Source organism: Tubulanus polymorphus, chromosome 9, assembly GCF_964204645.1.
Source record: "Tubulanus polymorphus chromosome 9, tnTubPoly1.2, whole genome shotgun sequence".
Classification (NCBI taxonomy): Eukaryota; Metazoa; Nemertea; class Palaeonemertea; order Tubulaniformes; family Tubulanidae; genus Tubulanus; species Tubulanus polymorphus.
The window spans coordinates 16,348,824-16,370,731 of NC_134033.1; the positions used below are offsets into that span (position 1 = coordinate 16,348,824).

General features: G+C 40.3%; 5 protein-coding genes across 5 annotated transcripts; 3 read left to right on the top strand and 2 right to left on the bottom strand.

Annotated features, from left to right (window-relative positions):
• On the bottom strand, positions 1-1,958 carry LOC141911405 (glycoprotein 3-alpha-L-fucosyltransferase A-like). The gene is made up of 2 exons (XM_074802412.1): positions 814-1,958; positions 1-556 (listed from the first exon to the last, which is right to left on the bottom strand). Exons 1-2 carry the CDS (start codon positions 1,914-1,916, stop codon positions 196-198), a joined length of 1,464 nt encoding a protein of 487 aa, XP_074658513.1. The 5' UTR covers positions 1,917-1,958; the 3' UTR covers positions 1-195.
• A 3,480-nt stretch (positions 1,959-5,438) lies between these two features.
• LOC141911408 (uncharacterized) lies at positions 5,439-7,017 on the top strand. Its single transcript, XM_074802416.1, has 4 exons — positions 5,439-5,531; positions 5,623-5,687; positions 6,020-6,061; positions 6,589-7,017. Exons 2-4 carry the CDS (start codon positions 5,624-5,626, stop codon positions 6,891-6,893), a joined length of 411 nt encoding a protein of 136 aa, XP_074658517.1. The 5' UTR covers positions 5,439-5,531; position 5,623; the 3' UTR covers positions 6,894-7,017.
• A 2,487-nt stretch (positions 7,018-9,504) lies between these two features.
• LOC141911407 (uncharacterized) lies at positions 9,505-10,931 on the top strand. The gene is made up of 4 exons (XM_074802414.1): positions 9,505-9,617; positions 9,708-9,781; positions 9,963-9,980; positions 10,463-10,931. The coding sequence occupies exons 1-4, from the start codon at positions 9,520-9,522 to the stop codon at positions 10,771-10,773; spliced, it is 501 nt and encodes a 166-aa protein (XP_074658515.1). The 5' UTR covers positions 9,505-9,519; the 3' UTR covers positions 10,774-10,931.
• A 2,127-nt stretch (positions 10,932-13,058) lies between these two features.
• On the bottom strand, positions 13,059-14,588 carry LOC141911406 (uncharacterized). The gene is made up of 4 exons (XM_074802413.1): positions 14,491-14,588; positions 14,309-14,385; positions 13,802-13,819; positions 13,059-13,476 (listed from the first exon to the last, which is right to left on the bottom strand). Exons 1-4 carry the CDS (start codon positions 14,586-14,588, stop codon positions 13,169-13,171), a joined length of 501 nt encoding a protein of 166 aa, XP_074658514.1. The 3' UTR covers positions 13,059-13,168.
• A 2,187-nt stretch (positions 14,589-16,775) lies between these two features.
• Positions 16,776-18,360, top strand: LOC141911409 (uncharacterized). The gene is made up of 4 exons (XM_074802417.1): positions 16,776-16,909; positions 17,014-17,090; positions 17,603-17,620; positions 17,937-18,360. The coding sequence occupies exons 2-4, from the start codon at positions 17,015-17,017 to the stop codon at positions 18,248-18,250; spliced, it is 408 nt and encodes a 135-aa protein (XP_074658518.1). The 5' UTR covers positions 16,776-16,909; position 17,014; the 3' UTR covers positions 18,251-18,360.
• Positions 18,361-21,908: the final 3,548 nt, after the last annotated feature.

Sequence of the window (21,908 nt, forward strand, 5' to 3'; positions counted from 1 at the left end):
TCTAAAAATAAAGAGATGCCTTTAATTAAGAATAACAGGCACATTCAACAGGTTTTTTCCATTAAACTTAAAATCGTTTTTCTGAAAATCAATTCCGTTTGTTGTCCTTGAGCTTTTAACGTGGAATTATGTATTGTCTTTACGTTGAGGTTTGAATTTTGAAATGCAGCGTCGTTGATAATAATTAACAGCCGCTCACGACCACTCCGAACCGTAAGTCGGAGGCGTCCAACGTTGGTAACCGGCATTCAGTTTACATACTGCCGGAGGCCTCCAATATCGGTCATAATTGGATATGTGACGCCCTTTATGGGGATCTTCCGCGTGGGCCAGCATGCATAGACGGCACCAGAATAAATGTCTGTTGATCACTGTTCCGGTTCCTTTCCATCGGAAATACGAATTATACAGATCGTCGTTTTTGTCTAAAATGTGCAGATATTCGGCGAGTTGTTTCGGCGACTCGAAATCGTCAACGTGTATGAACGAGTGCGGTGGAGCCACCCTCTTGTAGTCGTCTTTATGAGCGCCGTATACAATAGGTAAAACATTGCGACTGAAATACACAGAAAAACAAACATTGAAGTCTTTAGAATCGACACGAATTCGACGAAGACGTTTAATTAAATCAACAAACTAACAGCCCCGTACGGGTTGGGAGGGGCGGAATACGTCCTGGGGAACCTCCTTACTGCTCTGGTGACCCCGTACAAATACGGAACCCCCTTTAAGCTGGGGTCACCCCAGACAAATAGGTCCCGAGAACCACCTTTACAGCGGTAGTGACCCGAGGAATGTGAATGAATTACTTACGACAAACCGTTCTCGAAGAATTTCTCCGTGATATACTCTCTACAATTAGAATTCTCGAAGGCGAGATAGAATTTATATTTCGCGTCCAACAAGTCTAAACATCTCTCCATCTCGTTGACGGGACACTTGAACGGTCCGCACATGCCGTACACGTCCACGTCGATGTGTTTAGACAATTCTTTCGCCAGTTTGCGTCGATCGTTTTTCTCGTTGCAATTCGACACGAACCAGGCAACTTTCTTCGTTTTGCCCGACGCGTAATTCCTGTTCGGGATCTTAAAACGAACCGATTCGTTGAATCGTACGAACAGCCCGTACGGAATCGGAATCGTCGAATCCCGCCGATAATTCGACGTCCAGTTTAAACTCGACTGATACCCGGTTTTATTGTGTAACGGCGTGTGGACCGGCGACTCAATCGTGAACATCACTCGTACCTGATGCGCCGGTCTGGGACCCGTCGGCTCGGGGGTACCCGTACCGATCACGTGACGTTCGATCACTATGACGTCAGCGGTACCGGCCTTCGACCGGTCGTCGGTGATGTTGCACATGTTCACCGGACAGTCGTCGCGTAGGAATATCTTCTCGCCCGGTTTGCTGAACGTGTTGCTGTATTTTTTGAATCCGCCCCACTGTAGAATAGTCTTCAGTTTACGCTTGCCGTTATTCGCCCTTTCAATCGCTTGCCGGGGTACGTGCTGAAGTTGAGCCGTCAGTCTGATATCGTGGTCCATTTCGGGCCATATCGCCGAGGCGTCGGAAAGCGGTATGAGACCTTCGTTTTTCACGAAATTCACAGCGTGTCGTCGAAGATACGATTCGGTATCGATTTCGACGCTCGCGCCGCTTTTCCTCGCAGCCCGTCGGCGTAGGTTCGATTCCCGATTTTCAGCTGTTTCGACGCCCGTTTTCGCGACGTTTTTATCCACGACTACCGCCGTACGGTTGCGAATCGTAAAATATCGCGCCTCGTCCTTCCGCGCGGCCGTCGTTAACGATCCGTATTTCGACGTCCGTAGATTTCTGAATTGTTCGTTCTCGGTGCGCAGTCGGTGGGCGTTCAATCCGCAGACGATCACGATAAATCCGGCCAGAATCATGAACAGATATCGATAATTTTTTAACGACGATAACTTCAAGAAATTCCCCGCTTCCGATAAATTCATAGCGCGCATATCCCTGAACTAGATATACAGAAATAGGCCTAAATCACTTCGAATAATCGAAAACGCCTGTGCCCGTACACGTCATAAAAGTTTTTGTTCTGTTAGGGCCGCGAGCCGGACACAGTACATATGTCATTACGACTCACCTATGCGCGTTAGAGACAATAGCGCGGGCGGTCAGCGGACCGTGCAATCAATACCGCGATCTGCCAGAACGAGCGTTAAATATAGACCAAATATAATTAGCCGCGGTTTGTACGGTTGATTATTTATTCGTATATGAGCCGTGTGTTATTGGGTGTCGACTGGGACGAATTAGTACTTTAATGGTTTACTATTGTATTTGACGCGCGAGCTTTCGCTACTAGTTAGTGAATAGGTACAGCTTCACCAGATTAGTTGCATAATGGCAACCATTACATTTTTATTGTGTAAGATTGATATGGAACCAACCTCGCTTGCCAGGGGTCCGGTATCACTCCCGAACTCGCCTCCCCCAGCCCCCTGGCCTCACGACGCGTGATTTCATTACTGGCGCTGTTGCGCATGACGTCACATATCGATTTGCGAAATACTTCCTTGTTCGGTAAAACGTTCGCTGATTGGTCCATTTAAAGGGAAAACCAACAGAAGTCTACTGTCGTTTGTTACAAGCGATTTGATTGGTACAACCGGATTCTGGTCGGCGGTAACGACTCGTGAGGTCAAGGGGTGCGGGGAACAGTGCCCTTGCTGAAGCGGCTGCTGCTAGATCTCCGTCACTTACAACACTGATATCGTGTACTAATTATTGAAACTGATTTTGTCAATGCAGATATTTCTGTGGACAATGAAATTATCACTAGCTATCCATCTACGAATCTTTGATTGCGTTTTGATTGTCTTCAGCGGCCAATGGCTACTGAATTGGCGATAGTTAATGATTGTAATTAAGTATTGCTAATGGTAATAATGGACAATTCAAAATCCATAAGCCTAAAGATCCGTATTGACATTTTCTTATTGGTTTTACCTGATATACACACGCAGAGGACCATTGATACAACACTATATCCGTGTTGTGACGATATAATATCAAAATAATCCTACAAAATATGATTCGATATTTAACGGTGTGTCAGTTTTACATCCAATTCCAAAACGTTAGTATAATCACTATCCACAGGTTTTACAGTTGTTTGTCATAACCCTGCTGACGCTGTGTATTGATTGTCCTGTCGCCCTCCCTATGAATATTGTTGTCTCTGTAATCACTTTTAATCAACTGCAATGACCGGCAACACTAGCCATCCTTGGCATCAGATGATGGGACGCCGAGCTCTGGGTTGTTCGTTGCCAAAAATTGCCAAATTCATTTTCGACTGGATTTTTTCTACTCCCGAATGTTATCACAACACCCACCAGATATACAATACTTTCATTGTTCTACCCAGATTTCGGTATAGTTTTCATAAATAGCTGATTCATTCAAGAGAAGAGCTCATTCGAATTTAATTAAAATGTAGAAATCGAATGCGAACGACCGACTATCTACTAGCGACCTAGGCGGATCCTCGCCTGCCATACGTGGAATCCTCGATTGCCACAGCAGCACTGCAGGTACGCCATTGAAAGAAAACGTTCCATACATAGATCTTTTCGTTGCCAGGCGCAATGCATGCTCCCCTACCGTTCACTCGTTCACCTGATGAACCTACTCAATGCATTTGCAGCAAAAGCTCATAATTTTAGATAAAATCAATGTCTACTGATGAGTGAAACTCTTCGAGTCCGTTTATAACTATCAACATCTCACGATGCAAAAGAAAAACGAGTCCGAAATGTTTCCGGCCTGGAGATGACTTTCAGGATAAAGGCGAAACGGTGATCATTGGCCATATCTCAAAACCAGATTCACCTCCTTACAGAATACGATTATCAGGATCCAGTTCCACAGTTGTGAGTTAAATTTGACTCGGAGTAAACTCATTGAAAATGAATTGAGTGAAACTCAGAGTTAACTCTAACTCGTATACGTAACTGTGGAACTGCGCCCAGACGATTTATGAGCACGGTACTCGCGCCGCATCGCAGAGGTGAAGGTCATTCGCTCTAATGTAGGATTTAGGATTTAAATATGAACAGTTGGAGAGATTCTGTGAATATTTACGTGTATGTTGTTAATGGTGTGATTAGGCGGTTAATTTATCATATAGACTTATTTATGTGAATATTCTATCATCGGTGATCGAAATAAGTAAAGGCGTTTTTATGCAGGTTGATATGTGTACATTCTGCAACCTGCTCTCAATCATAATATTCAAAAAGCGGTTAATCCATCATATAGATAGACTGATATATGCTGAATGCTGTGTCGTTATTGGTCGAAGTAAAGTAAGTGAACGAGGTCCCTGGATGCTCGCATACAGGTCGATGTTTGTACTGCTTCAGCCTATAGAAGCTCAATCAGAACATTCGTTCAATCTAGATAAATAAACAAGAAGCCCAAGATATTTTTAAGATTTTATGGAAGCGATCCATATCGTCACAACCTGATTGGTATTTCACCAGCGCCGAAATAGTTCAAAGCGGTCAAAAATACTCATCAGATTCCCAATTCATCCCGATGGGAGGGTGAAGAATTTTTACAATACGGTTTAGTTCAACCTCCCTCGGCTGGGATTCGAGACCACAATAGTTTGAAATCGTGGCGGTGTCTGAGTTTACAGGAAGGTTTTCAATTCCTGCTGATGGAGGTTGGGTGTAATGGTTGGGTGAAGTTATTGACGTGAATGATGTCTTCTAACTTTTACTCTCAGAGTATTCAAGGTATCATATTGATGAAAATCTATTCTATAAAGACGTTTTGCACAGTGTATCTAAAGCTTATCAAAGTTGTGTCTTAAATGAGGCAATGTTGTCAAATTTCCCCTAGCCGGAAAGTTAGACTGTTTAAGGAATAGCCACAGGTAAGGACTCTTAAAAAGGTCAGCGATTTAAATAGTTTTAATACTCTACCGTCGTCAGGTTGTGCAAAAATATAATTTTCCTTATGATTGAATATGAATTCGAATATGATTTCCCTTGTGATATTTATTTTTGACAAATCTGTGGCGAGTGTTTTGTGCAATGCAATGAAATATCAATTGAATCGCAGTGCATTGTATACACGCTAAATTAAATGTTAATGAGTGTCAGTGTGATTATTCAGCATGAAACTAAATCACCCCTCCCGCCCAATATGAAACAAATATGGCTTAAAATATAAGTATTGAATATATGATCTTTGTCCATTGTTGATGATTAATTTCATATTTACGTACACTTATTATAGCAGAATTCGATGAAATACAGGGTGCCAGATTCACGATATCTGTCGGAAGATTTGAACATTTGAACATGCAATTTACGATTATATTTTCATTATTTGACGTTATCCACTTCTGAAACTGATAAATAGTTATACTGATAAACGACGATCACTAATACGAGATATTGCTATAAAATCAGAGCTTTCAAATGCATTCGAATCGTTGTTAACCTCAACACCGACTTCGTCCAGCAAAACAGGTAATGTTCAGTACAATTATCATCTCATTTCGCTGTGGTGTCGTTCGCTTCAACCAATTCGATGACCAGAGATTTCGAATTCAATTTTCAGAATGGTCTCGTTGAAAGTCATCGCGCTCTTCGTCTTCGTCGGACTCGTTGCCGTTCAGGCAAAAGGTAAGTTTAATCATTTTGACATATCTCTTCACATAAAACGGAATGGTTTGGGGCATATAGATCTATAAGTTTAACCGGTAGACTGGTATTAATATCAATTTAGAGCTAATGAAAAGTAAGTCGGTTATCTGACAATTTCGTGGTTTCTTCTAACTTCTCTAACGATGAAAAAGTTATCCCGAAACCGTCTGATAATAAACTAACTTTTTCAATATCTACCGTGGGTTTCTACTCGGTATCTTTGACTTCGTTTTCTGGATTCTTTTATTCTTTTGATTTTTTGAATGTAAATCTATCGTTGATGATATTCGCGAATATTCGTCTACTTTCAGAAGTAAGCGAAGTAGAAATCACCCTCGAAGAGGATGCTGGTGGTGAGTACCACAGTACAAACGCTTAAAATGTTGTAGAGCTGATTTGTGTTAACCGAATATAGAATTAAATGTTATATAAACAGGCAGGTCCACAGTACTACCTGTTTTCTTGTTTTAGTATAGACCATCTAATTTGTTTACTTCGCCGAAATGAATTGAATGGGTTTAATTAATAAACAATCGGGTACCCGCAGTACTACTGTGGCAATCGAGGATTCAACGTATGGCAGGCGAGAGTCCGCCAGGTTCGCTAGTGGTCGTCCGCGTTCGATATCTTCTATATTTCAATCAAATCTAAATGAACTTTTCTCTTAAATGAATCAATTATTTTTAAGAAAACTTTATACCGATATCCGAGTTTAAAAATGAAAGTATTGTATATTTGGTGGGTGCTGCGATAATGTATGGACGGGGAGTCAAAAAATCCATTTCGACCTACTGCTTGTCCACCATCTGGCGGAATAGCTGGTTTTGCGGATACCCAATTGAATATCGAATGTATGGAAATGTATTCAATGTTATTGCAGAAGGCCATGACATTGAAAAACGTGGGCCGGTCGCCGGAGCTATAGCCGTCGAAGCCATCAAAGCAGCTCTCCAACTGGGTACCAATCTTCTGGACAGCATCTCGCAACATTACTACAACAACAAAGCCATGATCTGTTACTGGAACGATTGGCGAGCACGTGACGCCCGCGCCCGTATCGAGAGAACCTTCAGAAATTGTCGATTCTCGCGAGCTAAGCGTACCTGGGGCTGGGTGAACGGAAGATGGTACTGCCTGATGAAACAAGTTGCCTGTAAAACTCTGGGCCACGCTCTCGGCAAATAAACGCTGATGTCGTGCTCACAATGAAGGTCTTTCACACGAGCAATTATCTTTTCGATTTCAAACCATGAAATGTCAAAACGTATTCAAGTGTGATTGAAAATAAAACTGAATTATCGCATCGGAACTCTGTCTTTAGTGTGTATTCATCGTTTATGAGGGTGTGCTTATATCCTGTGGTTTCAGGCATAAGTCAAAAATTTAATGAATACCTTTAAGGACACTCAATAGAAAAACTTAATGAATCGCGGCTTCACTTAAGGGTATTAATTCTGAAGGCCACCATTCGAACGCAAGGACGAAAATAGATAAAAATTGGCAAAGGAGAAAAAACAAAGGAAACAAAAATCTAAAAAGAAAAACGTTCACAAAGGCTACGAATGTCGGATAAATAAACTTTCAAATATCATCAATTGTCGAATCATTTCTTATTTCATATTCATTTGTATGGGATCCAATATGTGCCAATGAAATTAAATCAAAATCTCCATCTTCTTATGTCTGATTTTCGTAGCTCGAATGCAGAATCTATTTCACTTGAAACTTGACGTTACACGACACCTGACGTAGCTCGGATACTCGTCAAAGACGCACAAATTTAGAATCCCGAATTTGGTTTCTTCGCCAAACACCGAACGATATGACTATAAGTCGTGTATAAACGCACAAGTCGCATAAAAATATATGGTTCCATATTTCTTTATTTTACTTCAAATTCAATCGACGTCACAGCTCGAGTCACGGCTCAGGGACCAGTTGCTCGTTACTATCTACTGGTTAACTCTTACCAACTTTTGAGCAACTGGTAAAGCTAACCAGTAAATAGTTGACATAGTGACAATTGAAAGTCCATTGTTACTATGCTATTTATCCGCCAGTTATCTTTAACCAACTTTTGAGCAACTGGTCCCAGTTGCTCAGAAGTTGGTTTGAGTCAACCAGCGAATAGTTGGCGTAGTGAAAATTGAAATTTCATTGTTACTTTGGTATTTATCCGCCGGTTACCTTTAACCTCGATTGAGAAACTGACACCGGAAGGTCAAGTTCAAGGTCACGTAGTTTGTGTATTGATTTTTGATACGGCTGTGCAGCGGTCGATTTCAATGTCGAGGATATCAACTTCGAAGTCGAATATTTCGTAAACTTTCCAAAATATCCGACTTATTCGCAAGTCGTTTATCGTGTTAGTCGAATGAATTTGATGATTGGGCCAAATTTGTACGGTTTATGCGATGTTGACAACCTACATTCGCATACAGAACTCGGCGTTAGATTAACATTTCGATTTTGCCCATATTTCGTCGTTAATAAATTTACCGTATTCAGTGACGTATTGAAGTCAATCTCCCTTCAACAAGTTAGTCATACGTTATTTGAATTGACCTTGCATGTCTAGACTATAAAATATGGCGGAACCCGATTTGTTTATTGCGTGGCGGCGCGGATTCGAATTTTGATTCTAAATTGCCTCATACATAAACATAAACATTTCAAAATCAGTAATTCATTCGAATAAGAATTAAAACTAAGGCTAAACAAAAATGATACCTTGTTTCTTCGCAGCGGCCGGGTCATTTTTGTAAAATATGATAAAATTTATAAACAGTTCATTTCTATAGCGGCCGGGTCTGTTATGGTAAAATTGATCACGATTTTAAAAAAAGTAATGTATAGGGTAGATAGGCGGCCGGCCGGGTCAACATTTAAGCTCAGCAGAGCGGAGAAACAAGGTATCAATTTTTTTAGCCTAAATCACACCTGACGATGATATGGTGGCTGATTTGGGACATACTAAAATATTTTTCTGTACGGCTAAAGCAACGATAAGAAAATTTTCAGATTGGCCCGTTTTTGGTTTTCTCGCGCCAGAATTCAAAACTTTTGGTTTTCTCGTGCGAGTACCGCCAAAAAACGGGCAAATGTGAAAATTTGTTTATCGTTGCTTCAGCCGTACAGAAAATTGTTTTAGTATGATCCAAATCAGTCATCATAGATTCCTCTGGATTATACGAAAAGATACATTGGTGATTTGACAGACATAGACTGGAACATAGTGCGGCGTTTATCTTGAAAAACGGTTAAATGTTAGATCCTATAACCGAATCGTAAACAAAATGGCGGCTTTTTCAACCGATGAAATTAGGCCTGAAGATGAGAAGGGTTAGTATCAAGAGGGTAGGGTTTAGGATCAGGGTAAGGGTTTAGGTGTCGAGTCAATTATAGGATCTGACATCTACCAAAAAGGGATGAATGACCCATTTGAGATCGTTCGAAGGTCTGTCTGAATTGATTAATTTGTCAGTGCCACATTCACCAATCGATAAGGGTTTCAATCTTGAAATGGTAAATTGTTCCTCTTGATTTTGAAATCGGAATACAGAGTGGAAGGTTCGTTCGAATTTCTGGTCTATTCGAAGTATCTAATCATTTTGGTTCTTGTTCAAACTTCCCCCGGCAGGCGACCATTATGGTTAATTTCTACTTTATTTCTGTGCAACTAACAAATCCACCAATCGCAACGTGCCGGGAACCGATTGGAATATAAGCAAAATTTACGATCGTATTTTCGCTCGGCCCTATAAATTTTGTGAAATCCACTTCTGAAACTGATTAATAGTTATACTGATAAATGACTCTCACTAATACGAGATATGGCTATAAAATCAGAGCTTTCAAATGCATTCGAATCGTTGTTAACCTCAACACCGAGGTCGTCCAGCAAAACAGGTAATGTTCAGTACAATCTTCTTCTCCGTGGCGTCGTTCGCTTCATAATGAAACTATTCAATGACAAAATAATTCTAAATCGAATTTCAGAATGGTTTCGTTGAAAGTCATCGCACTCCTCGTGTTCGTCGGATTTGTTGCCGTCGTCCAGGCAAATGAAGTCGGTAAGTTAACAGACGTGTTATAGGGGGTTGGCGAATCAGCAAGTTTTTAGCGTTGGTCCGGTTTTGTTGTAAAGCATGAAAGGAGCATCGTTTTTCATTTTCATAAAATTTTAATATAAACGCTTTTTGAAACTAACAATTTCTTTTTATATCATGTACCATAACGCTTTTCTATTTTTAGAAATTGAACTCGAAACTGGTGAGTGTAAAAAAGTATTCAATTTTATGGTATTTTTCGACTTCAGAATTGTATATCATCAGCTGGGAAACCGCCTAGGGCTCCTTCTCGCGGCTAGTGGAGATTTTGCGAGGAGATTATGATTCTTGGTTCAGGTTTTATCTCCACCGACATGGGAAATCACAAGCATTCACTTTAAAATGCTCGTATCAAATTCACGCCCTTTGAATTGGAACGTTTTAAGAACTGGCCCCATCAATTGTTCCTCATCAGGAACAATTTGGCCTTAACCCTTTTAGGCTTGAGCTTTTTTCATGGAATTTGGCTCAAAAATAACTGCCTCGGTTGCGACGCTACTGGGACCGGTTTTATTGACTGTTATTAACCATAATCTATGGGTTAACTGAATTGAAAATGAATCGAGTTAACCCCCGGGTTAAAAGTAGACACCAGTCTATAAAACAGGCCGTTGGTCTGTAATATTGGACACTTTCTATTTACAGAGGCAGATTCTGGTATGCAATTGTCAAAACGTGCCGGAGGGGCAGCAGTAGCAACTGAAGCCATCAAAGCAGCTCTCTCACTGGGTACCAATCTTCTGGACAGCATCTCGAAACATTACTACACCAACGAAGCCATGACCTGTTACTGGAACGATTGGAGAGCACGTGACGCCCGCGCCCGTATCGAGAGAACCTTCAGACATTGTCGATTCTCGCGAGCTAAACGTATCTGGGGTTGGGTAAGCGGAAAATGGTACTGTCTGATGAAACAAGTTGCCTGTAAGGCTCTGGGCCACGCTCTCGGCAAATAAACGCTGATGTCGTGCTCACAATACACGGTTAGGCTCAGTGATCGTACGATTCGTTTTACCTTTTTCACGCGACCAATTTGTTTTTCGATTTCGAATTTTTGAAGTGTCAAATTATATCTAGGTGTGATTGAAAATGAAATTGAAACTCAGTCTTTAGGGTGTATTCATTTTTCGGTGCAATAAGGGTCTGTTTATATCCTGGTGATTGAGGTATTGTTCCTTCTCATTCTAAAACGTTTGAGGAACTTCGAAAAAACTAAAGAAATCACTGGCTCGCATCGGTGACAACGCCACCTCGCGGTATTTATCGAGGAATCCAGGAACCATCGAGGATTATTAGGTTCTAGTCCCGATTTTCTGGCGCAACGTGACGAGGTCATTGAAAAATTCTGAAATATTCTCGAACATCTGGTCGTCTATTAATCGAAGACTTACATGGCCCCCAATAAAAACAATTCGATGATCTCTTTCAAAAATATGATTTTGTGATGAGTTAGTTTTATAATTAGCATAAAATCAAGTGTGATAAATTCAAATATTTTATATTGATATCAAACTGTTGATGGTGATAATTGTAATGTAGATAATATTGATGATGGCATCTTATAACGAGTGTTTACCTGGAAAGAAGTCAATGTCCACTGCCTTCAAATTTCCGTAAACCTCACCTTTCTTGTACAAACTATGACCAGAAAAAATCAGTCCGCGAGTTAAGGATAGGACAGGGCCCAGTTTCACAAAAACTCAAATTTTTGGAATAATTGCCATTGGTTACATCACGTTTTCAATAAGGACAACAATTCAAACCTAACCGTTTCAGGCTTAAACTTTTTTCATGAAACTGGGCCCAGGATGATACGTTGGGAAGTTAGAGACGTGATTTCGTTTTCACCCGAGCTTGTCTAAAATCCCGAGTTGGTAACGTGCGGGTTAGATGATGTTGTTTTTTTGTAATGCTCTGGACGAATAAGGATATTCTGCGCTGGTCAATATTGTCTGTTCGTGTGTTCAAATACAGTGAAACTCTTCTCACTAAGACATGATCATATTCTCCTGACGTCCACCAGATTCGTGAGGCATAAAACTAGCAATGTATATATAGAAGACCTCATCTGAAATTGAATATGCTTATATAAAAACCGTTACAAACCCAGCTGAAGATCTGGATCCAGTAACACAGTTGTGAGTTTAACATTTGACTCAGAGTTTACTCATTTCCCCAGGTTCCAGCGCCTTAATTTTATGTACAGCCTGTTGGCTTGCACTGGATACCTCGTAACCGGTTTACGAAAATAAATTATTATTATTGAAAATGAACTAATTTTCACTCGAAACCGTGGGACTAGAAGCATCACGGTCGTTTCTCAACGAATTTTCTGCATCATACCCGGTTTCAACATGGAAATTAATTTTACCCCGAATATGCCATATATGGAAGAACCATCTTCACCCGTCAAGGGATTCGAACCCTTAATTTAATATCTAGGGTTAGAATGGCGCAGAAGTTCAGAGTTGAGTTTGTGGGTAAGAAAAGTCGTACTTAGTCAGCCAACCGATTCTGCGTCGATTTCTTCTGTTGAGATGCCGAACCCATCTTCACCCGTCAAGGGATTCGAACCCACTACGCTAAAGCTGTTCGCCGAACCCCTTGACCTCACGAGTCGTTGGAGTCGTTACTAGCCGACCAGAATCCGGTCGTACCAATCACAGCGCTTGTAACAAACCGACAGTAGACTTCTGTTGGTTTTCCCGTTAAATTGACCAATCAGCGAACGTTTTACTGAACAAGGAAGTATTTCGCAAATCCATATATGACGTCATGCGCAACAGCGCCAGTTATGAAATCACACTTCGTGAGGCCAGGGGGCTGGTGGAAGCGAGTTCGGGAGTGATACCAGACCCCTGGCAAGCGAGGATGTGGAAGAACCAGCATGGGAGCCTAACCGTGAGGAGAAGAATTCTGAATTCATCATCAGTTACATCTCAGCAAGAGCCTCTGCGCCAATTCTGAATTCACTTTATCAAATTACGGCAATAATTCAGAAATCACGTGTGAAAAAACAACGGTTTACCAAGAGAGAGGGGGAAGGGCGATAATTCATGATCAATTAGCCTGAGTAGTTTAGTGATTTGAAGTCTGATTTGCAGAAATTGAATTTCAAAAAAGGCATTGTCTTATCGATAAGTATAGATATCTGTGATCACGTGCCTCACGAATGCAAATCAGCGGCTTAGACCTCGCCTCCCGGCGCATTACGACAATAACTAAACGCAAAATATATTGATTGCTGGTCAGATAGTTTTATCGTGTTTATTCGCTCTCAATATTTTACGTTTTACAATTTAGAGTAAATCGAAAAATGAGATGATATTACATGCACGACTCTCAGGGTATTTATTTGCCGAGAGCGTGACCCAGAGCTTTGCAGGCAACCTGTTTCATCAGACAGTACCATCTTCCGCTTACCCAACCCCAGATACGTTTGTAGCGTGAGAATCGACAATGTCTAAAGGTTCTCTCGATACGGGCGCGGGCGTCACGTGCTCTCCAATCGTTCCAGTAACAGGTCATGGCTTCGTTGGTGTAGTAATGTTGCGAGATGCTGTCCAGAAGATTCGTACCCAGTGCGAGAGCTGCTTTGATGGCTTCAGTTGCGATGGCCGCCTTGTAGCGTTTTTCTATTCTCTTTCCCGAGTCCTCCCCTGTAATTATGAAATAGCTAGCTTTATACAGAGCCAGATGTTCAGTGGCTTAGACTTTAGTTTAAGACTAACCAATAACTATTACCAATCTAACTTAATCCTAGTCTCACAATTTTGACCCATTTTCGCCCCCGGTCAGGACTGTTCTACTTGGTTCAAACCTCAATCAAAACCTTTCTATTTATTTACCGTAAATCCAATAAGAGCATTTTGAATGTATGAATTATGAGTTGTATTACTCAGTTAGCCGAAAGAGGGCGGCCTCAGCGATTTACTGGCACATAATTCACACTTTCTGCAGTCGAAACGAAGTATTTTTACTCACCAGTTTCGAGTTCGATGTCTGGAAATGGAAAAAAATATATATATAATCGTACATACTATGATATCGATATACATAGTTTCAAAAAGCGTTTATTTCTCGATTATACCGAAACAAAAAACTAGCCTCTTATGTAAATGTATATACGTTTCTCTGTTTACTCGACCCTGTATTAAGGATGAAAGACATTGATGTTGACCGTATATCCAGGGATGAAACGTTGCTTTTTAGATAGCAACATTTACCCTTACCCCAAATCTTCATCGCATTCAAGTCGTTAAGCTAGGTTTATAAACCTGGTGAACTAGTGAATAAGTGTTATAGTGACAATCGGAATTGCATTGTAACTAACCATCATGGTATTTGTCCACCGGTAAACTCTAAACAACTTGTTCGAGCAACTAGCCGCTGAGTATTCAAAAACCAACATATTGCGTAGGTTGCTCGATAACATGTATTTAAGAATTTGTTCGTCCTAGATACTGTGTCTGCATGCATCATATCACTTACCATTACCCGAGCTTTTTGCCTGAACGGCAACCAGTCCCAGAACCAGGAGCAGCGCGATGACTTTCAGCGAAACCATTCTGGAATTTAGAAAAATGCAATCGAGATGCTGATCGAATGAGCTAACAAATCCACTGCGAGTGGAGAGGAGAGACAATCGAGTGAGAATTGTACAGAAATGTTACCTGTTTTGCTGGACGAAGTCGGTGTTGAGGTTAACAACGATTCGAATGCATTTGAAAGCTCTGATTTTATAGCCATATCTCGTATTAGTGAGAGTCATTTATCAGTATAACTATTTATCAGTTTCAGACATGGATTTCACAGAATTTATAGCGGAAATACAATCGTAAAATTTTGAAACACCACCTGCCTATGAACTAGAAATTCAAACCCTAATCGCTAATGACGGAACCACTTGTTAACCACTGGATAAATTGGAAATATACTTTTCATGGATATTCAGATATTTCGATTTGAATTAAATTCGCAAATCTTCATACGGTCCCTCGTTTCATATCGTTAACGCTCTCAATTTTGCATTCGGAAAATGCGAGAATCGCCATTACAAAAAAGTAAATCTACGCTTAATTTCCTTGGGTCGATGTAAAAATTAACGCTTATCGAGGGAGGGTCTGCAGAGCTACGTGAAATTCGATCAAAACTTTTCTTTCAGAAAACGAAAACAACGAGGACCTCGAGGGACCGCCACAATATGACGCCTGGAAACTGAAATATATTGCGTAGTATATGAATTTATGTTTTGAAATAAAGCCTCATCTTTATCGTCAGTGACCTATATGTCAGTAATCATATACGATATTGTTTCTATCATTTATCAGTCTACATCATATATCAGTCTAAAATCATATTAGTAAAGCAGTCCCGCGACACGCTACCGATTTCCCTGATTGGCGACCTGTTGAAATATCACCAGGAGCCACAACACACAATACCTAGTTCTATGATTGTCAACTCAGTGAAATATTTACAGCAGTCCCGACACTACCGAGTTCCCTGATTCTCAACTCGGTGAAATATTCCCAACACTACCGAGTTCCCTGATTCTCAACTCGGTGAAATATTTACAGCAGTCCCAACACGCTACCGAGTTCCCTGATTCTCAACTCGGTAGAATATTTACAGCAGTCCCAACACGCTACCGAGTTCCCTGATTCTCAACTCAGTGAAATATTTACAGCAGTCCCAACACGCTACCGAGTTCCCTGATTCTCAACTCAGTGAAATATTTACAGCAGTCCCAACACGCTACCGAGTTCCCTGATTCTCAACTCAGTGAAATATTTACAGCAGTCTCAACGCTACCGAGTTCCCTGATTCTCAACTCGTAGAAATAGAACCTGAATCTATTGAACCTGAAAATGATACGTACATTCCTCCTATTAACTTTATTTCAGTATTGATTTGTTTCATCGGGAAATAGAATCTTGAACTAATCTTTATATAAGATGTGTTTATTATCAAATTCATTCGTTCAATCCAGATGTTTTTTAATCTTTGGACAGTGATGAATGATAACCCTAATTTGTTGGCTTGATTTTGGTATCCTTTAAGCGCCCACTGGTCGCATCTGTCGGAAATGAAATAGGTAGGGGCTTTAGATTCATTTAACTGATGTCTATTTTAACATTCTGTATCATAACAATATGTTATGCTAATATACCGTCACTGTTTCATTTATGTGTCACTATATTATGACGTGTTTTCATTCTATCAGAAAATAAATAATGATAATGATAATAATCATAATCACAATGATTATAATCTCGACATGAGAGCACAGCGTGTGGCCTAGAAGTCAGTTTTGATGGTATTTTACACTTTATTGAAGGATTGCAAAAAAGTCTTCATTGAACGGGGTTGAATAAAGAAAAGTGACTCCATGATTTGAATGTTTAGCAAATGCGTTTCCATGCCCATCCAACCTGATGGCATCGACTCAGCCACGGTACGAACCCCTGCCACACCAGACCGGCTGCGCACGAAAACTTGCGGCACCAATCAGATTGCTCGTTGTATAATCGCTGAGGTAAATTTCATGGAAGAACTATAAATGGGAAAACTCGGGCTAAAATAAAACGGGATATCTGATTGGCTGATAATGACATAATCTAAGCTGCGCGTGTAGCTGCGCACTCGGTCTCGTGTGGCAGGGTTTCGCTCGATGCCATCAGGTTCGAATCCCTGCCGGGGGAGGAGGTTCCATGCCTACATACCATAACTTTAAGTAAGTCAACATGGATGTTATGTAAATGGCACATTTGCCAGCCGAAGGGCTGTGGGCATTATTCGATCTGCAGCGATCAATGCCCCCCTAGATAGATCGTGTATTTGAAGTCTCTATAGGCAGGTGGTGTTTCCCATACAGAAGCCCACCAGTCACACACCTGTCGGGACAACAACGAAAGCGAAATTTTACGATTGTATTTTCCGCTATAAATTCTGGAAATCCATGTCTGAAACTGATAAATAGTTATACTGATAAACGACGATCACTAATACGAGATATTGCTATAAAATCAGAGCTTTAAAATGCATTCGAATCGTTGTTAACCTCAACACCGACTTCGTCCAGTTAAACAGGTAACATTTCTGTTCATTCTCACTCGATTGTCTCTTCTCTCCACTCGCAGTGGATTCGTTAGCTCATTCGATCAACATCTCGATTGCATTTTTCTAAATTCCAGAATGGTTTCGCTGAAAGTCATCGCGCTGCTCCTGGTTCTGGGACTGGTTGCCGTTCAGGCAAATAACCCGGGTAATGGTAAGTGATATGATGCATGAAGACACAGTATCTAGGACGGATCAATTCTAAAATACATGTTATCGAGCAACCTACGCAATATGTTGGTTTTTGAATACTCAGCGGCTAGTTGCTCGAAGTTGTTTAGAGTTTACCGGTGGACAAATACCACGATGGTTAGTTACAATGCAATTTCGATTGTCACTATAACACTTATTCACTAGTTAACTTCAACAAACGCGATAGCAACCAGGGCTGAAAACTCACCCGAATGACTTGAATGCGATGAAGATTTAGGGCTAGGCTAAAATGTTGTTACGCATCTAAGGTAACGTTTCATCTCTGGTCAACATCAATGTCTTTTATAGCAGGGTTGAGACAGTCAGAAACGTATATGCAGTTTCGTAATAAAACCTACATATACATAATGGGGTAGTTTTTTGTTTCGGTATTAAGAAATGGATGCTTTTTGAAACTATGTACATATCGTTATCATAGTATGTACGATCATATATATTCTTTTCCATTTCCAGACATCGAACTCGAAACTGGTGAGTAAAAATACTTCGTTTCGACTGAAGAAGTGTGAATTATATACCGGTAAATTGTCGAGGGCCCCCCTTTCGGCTAAATGAGAAATACAACTCAATATCCATACATTTAAAATGCTCTTATAGGATTTACGGCCAATAAATCGAAAGGTTTTAACTAGGTTTGAACCAAGTTGAACAGTCGTGACTTGAGCAAAAATTTCAAGACCAGGCTTAAGTTAGATTGTTTATAGTTATTGGTTAGTCTTATACGGGTCTCGAGTCTAAGCCACTGAACATCTGGCTCTGTATTAAGCTGGCTACTTCATATTTACAGGGGAGGACTCGGGAAAGAGATTAGAAAAACGTGGGCCGGTCGCCGGAGCTATAGCCGTCGAAGCCATCAAAGCAGCTCTCCAACTTGGTACCAATCTTCTGGACAGCATCTCGCAACATTACTACACCAACAAAGCCATGACCTGTTACTGGAACGATTGGAGAGCACGTGACGCCCGCGCCCGTATCGAGAGAACCTTCAGACATTGTCGATTCTCACGCTACAAACGTATCTGGGGTTGGGTAAGCGGAAGATGGTACTGTCTGATGAAACAGGTTGCTTGTAAAACTCTGGGTCACGCTCTCGGTAAATAAATACCCTGAGAGTCGTGCATGTAATATCATCTCATTTTTCGATTTACTCTAAATTGTAAAACGTAAAATATTGAGAGCGAATAAACACGATAAAACTATCTGACCAGCAATCAATATATTTTGTGTCTATTTTTTCGTAATGCGCCGGGAGGCGAGGTCTAAGCCGCTGATTTGCATTCGTAAGACACGTGATCACAGAAATCTGCATCAGATTTATTAGAGGTAGCTTAAACACTTTTTTGTACTTTCCGCAGTAGCGCCCACTACAACAGGAATCCAGGTTTCGATCGGTGTCCACCGATTACGGAATTCTCGCCAGAGACACTCTGCCTATTCCTGAATAGCATTATCTATGAACCTGATAGAAGTGGTCGGTGCGTGAGGGAGAATTGATACAGAAAAAGTTACAAGCTATAAACAGATCAAAGAGGAGCAAACTAGGAAATTAACTAAACCACTAGCTCAAGGAAACATTTTCGGACTTTATTTCTTCGTCTTTATTCTGCGATTCTTGTTACATTATCATCACAACACGGATATAGTGTTTTATCGATCGCGGGTTAGTTCAGAGTCTCGAATTTTGTAATCTTTAATACTAGATATGAACCTCCGATCACGTGTTGTCTCCGATCCATTTCTGTCGGCTACAGAGAAACGTTAAAATGATATAAAGAGAATTCCACACTGATAAAACGAGAAAAATGATCTCCGAAAATTGTCCTTAAAGCTAATGATTTATTAATTCTAAATTTCTTCAACTGCAACATAATTATAGTCATCTTCAGGAATATTTAGTGAAGTGCTAAGAAGAACAAACAGACAAGTAAAGTAATAAGGCATGAAACAAACTACGTAGGGGTATAACATCATACAACAGAATGAATAACGAAACGAGTAGTAATTAATATAAGTTAACTATTTTATTTGACGCACAAGCTTTCGCTACTATTGTACTAGAAGCTTCATCAGGTGTGAATCACCATAGATCAGTTACAAACTAGACAAACGAAGAAAAAACAAACTAGAGGAGGTAATTATCAAAAACAATAGCGAATTTAAGTGGAGTGAGTGACAATAAATCCCACAATAATGACGAAAAACAAAGTCCGAAAAAGTTTGCTAGAGCTAGCAGTATATTCGACGTTTCGACTTTACTCTGATATTCATCTTCAGGAAAACCCAGTCACTGGGTCACTCATCCCACGTACTGAAGTAGAATACAACACCAGTACGTGGGATTATCTACAATATTCATATACAACCAAGCTCTAATGAATTTTATGATTTCAACTGTCAGCAATATTCATTCACACATTATACACGATTAAATTTCACAACCGGGGGCTAAAATCCATTCGAAGCCTTGTGAACGAAATAAGCTTAATAAGTCACGTGGAACAATCATTGACTGGAAACCCGTCAGACAATGTCCGAAACCCGTCACACAATGTCCGAAACCCGTCACACAATGTCCGAAACCCGTCGACAATTTGTATGCAATATTGTCAAACAATGTGTTGTCTGGAAACCATCCGTAACTACAAAACAATGTGATGAGTATCAACTGTACCATCTGTAACCAGGGATGCTGTGACGCGGAGAGTACCATCTGATACCAGGGATTCTAATTCATACGAGTCGCTGAAATATTACCAGTTCAAGTCTTGTTTGACCAGTCACCAGCGAGGTAGGTACGCACAGTTCCACAGTTGTGTGAGTTAGATATTACTACGAGTTAGGATTTAGTACAATTTCAATACGAGTTATCTCCCAGTGAAATCTTCACGGTAAATCTGTTGACTATTGGGTTGAAATTAGTTCATTTACAATGGATTTTAATACTGAGACGGATCTGAACTCACAACTGTAGAACTGACTCCATGAGGTATTGATATATAATAATTGTTTCATACGCTCTTTGTACAAAAGTGTAATTCTCCTATCAATGACTCATCTTCATTTCACCGATTCCTGGTTATCTTACTTTCTGTGTTTATTTGTCATATTTTTTATTTTCTAGTCACAGCACAAAGTATTTTGTAGAGCCAGTCATAATCATGAAGGGTAAGAGCATACTTAACAATTCCCTTCTAAAGCCTTCAAGTCTGATCCCGAATGACGTCGCTAATGTCCTTAGGTTTGTGTCCTTTAGGGCTCTTAATAGTCAGGCATAATTTCTGAAAGTGTCTTGAAGAGGTTGTGATGATTTTGGATTTTTGTTGGCAGCCATCTTTTTGGAAGTGTTTATAGGGATGATGATGTCATAGGGGGATTAATGGGGGTAGTCTCCTTTTTGGAAGTATTCATAGGGATTTGGTAAAGTCATCTTTTTGGAAGTGTTTGTAGTGTTGGTTATTATGTATGAATTTGTTTTCTGTACAGATATTCGAGCAATGTTCACTGTAATGGTTGTCGGTTGTATACTGATATCGACGATAGTCAGATCAGCTCCGGCCTCAGCAGGCGATTCATCTGCTCCAGCCTCTCCAGCCGCGCCTCCCGCAGACAATCCTACTCCAGTCGCTCCTTCGACAGACGATGATGAGGTAGCGGCAGCGGCGGCGGCGGAATTTAGTAAATTGGTTGAAGAAGTTTACAAGGAGATGGAGAAAGCTGACGATCCGGATAGCACTCGAAGCAAACGTTTGCCTTTTAGTAAGATACTGGTGGGGCGAGGTTTTTTTTAAATATCAATTTATTAGCCAAAGATGATTAACACAAGTGCAAGTTGAAAGGAAATATCGTCTATATTTCATATTCTAAACATAATATTCGTATTTCTTTTGAAATATTGAAAAAACTGTATGTTTTGTAAATAACAACTGAAGTAAACACAATTAGGTTAACTAGCTTTTGTCAGATTTACCGATTTGTGTCATTAGGTGTTCTAGGACAAATCCTTGCGACAAATTAGAAAATTTACAACTGCGACTAAACAAAATATAGTATCACAAGTAATATAATAGTAATAATAACAGTAATATATAATATCACAAGTATACACATATGTCAATCATGGTCTTGCTACTATTGTCTCATCAATAATTTGTCTTTCTAGATGTTGGTAAATTAGTGCAAGCAGCTAACATTGCCAGAAGTCTAATCAGTATTGCACGTAAGTACTAACGAGTCTATCCTACATATAGTACGGAAGGTGCCATACGGAAGGTGCCAAGGTGCCTTGGTGCCATACGGGATAATGCCATTCGACATAATAAGTCGAAATTGTGAAATAATTATCTTGTAAGTCACCGAGGGGAATCCGCAATATAGTCCTTTCATTTGAACTCTTTCAATCTATTTAAGTCATTTTTATCATTTCAGTTCGAATCAAAAACTTCGGTTAGATTAAACCGTCTTCATATCGGCCGTGGACCATTCATTCATCTCGAAACTAATATCTTGAATATTGCATATGATATGTATATGTATGTTTCATTAATTGTGATGAACAAATTATTGTTCTGAATAAATATCGTCAACTATCTGTCATATAGAAACGAGTTTGTTTTATTAGCTGTGAACTCTTTACCTGAGACAATAGCGAGCAAGGACAATAGGAGTTCCTGGGCTCGATGCCTTTGGCTGCGATTGACCTCACTTTCATTTTTTGGGGTTGAGACACAACTACAAATGACGGGTAAAACCTGGTGTTGAA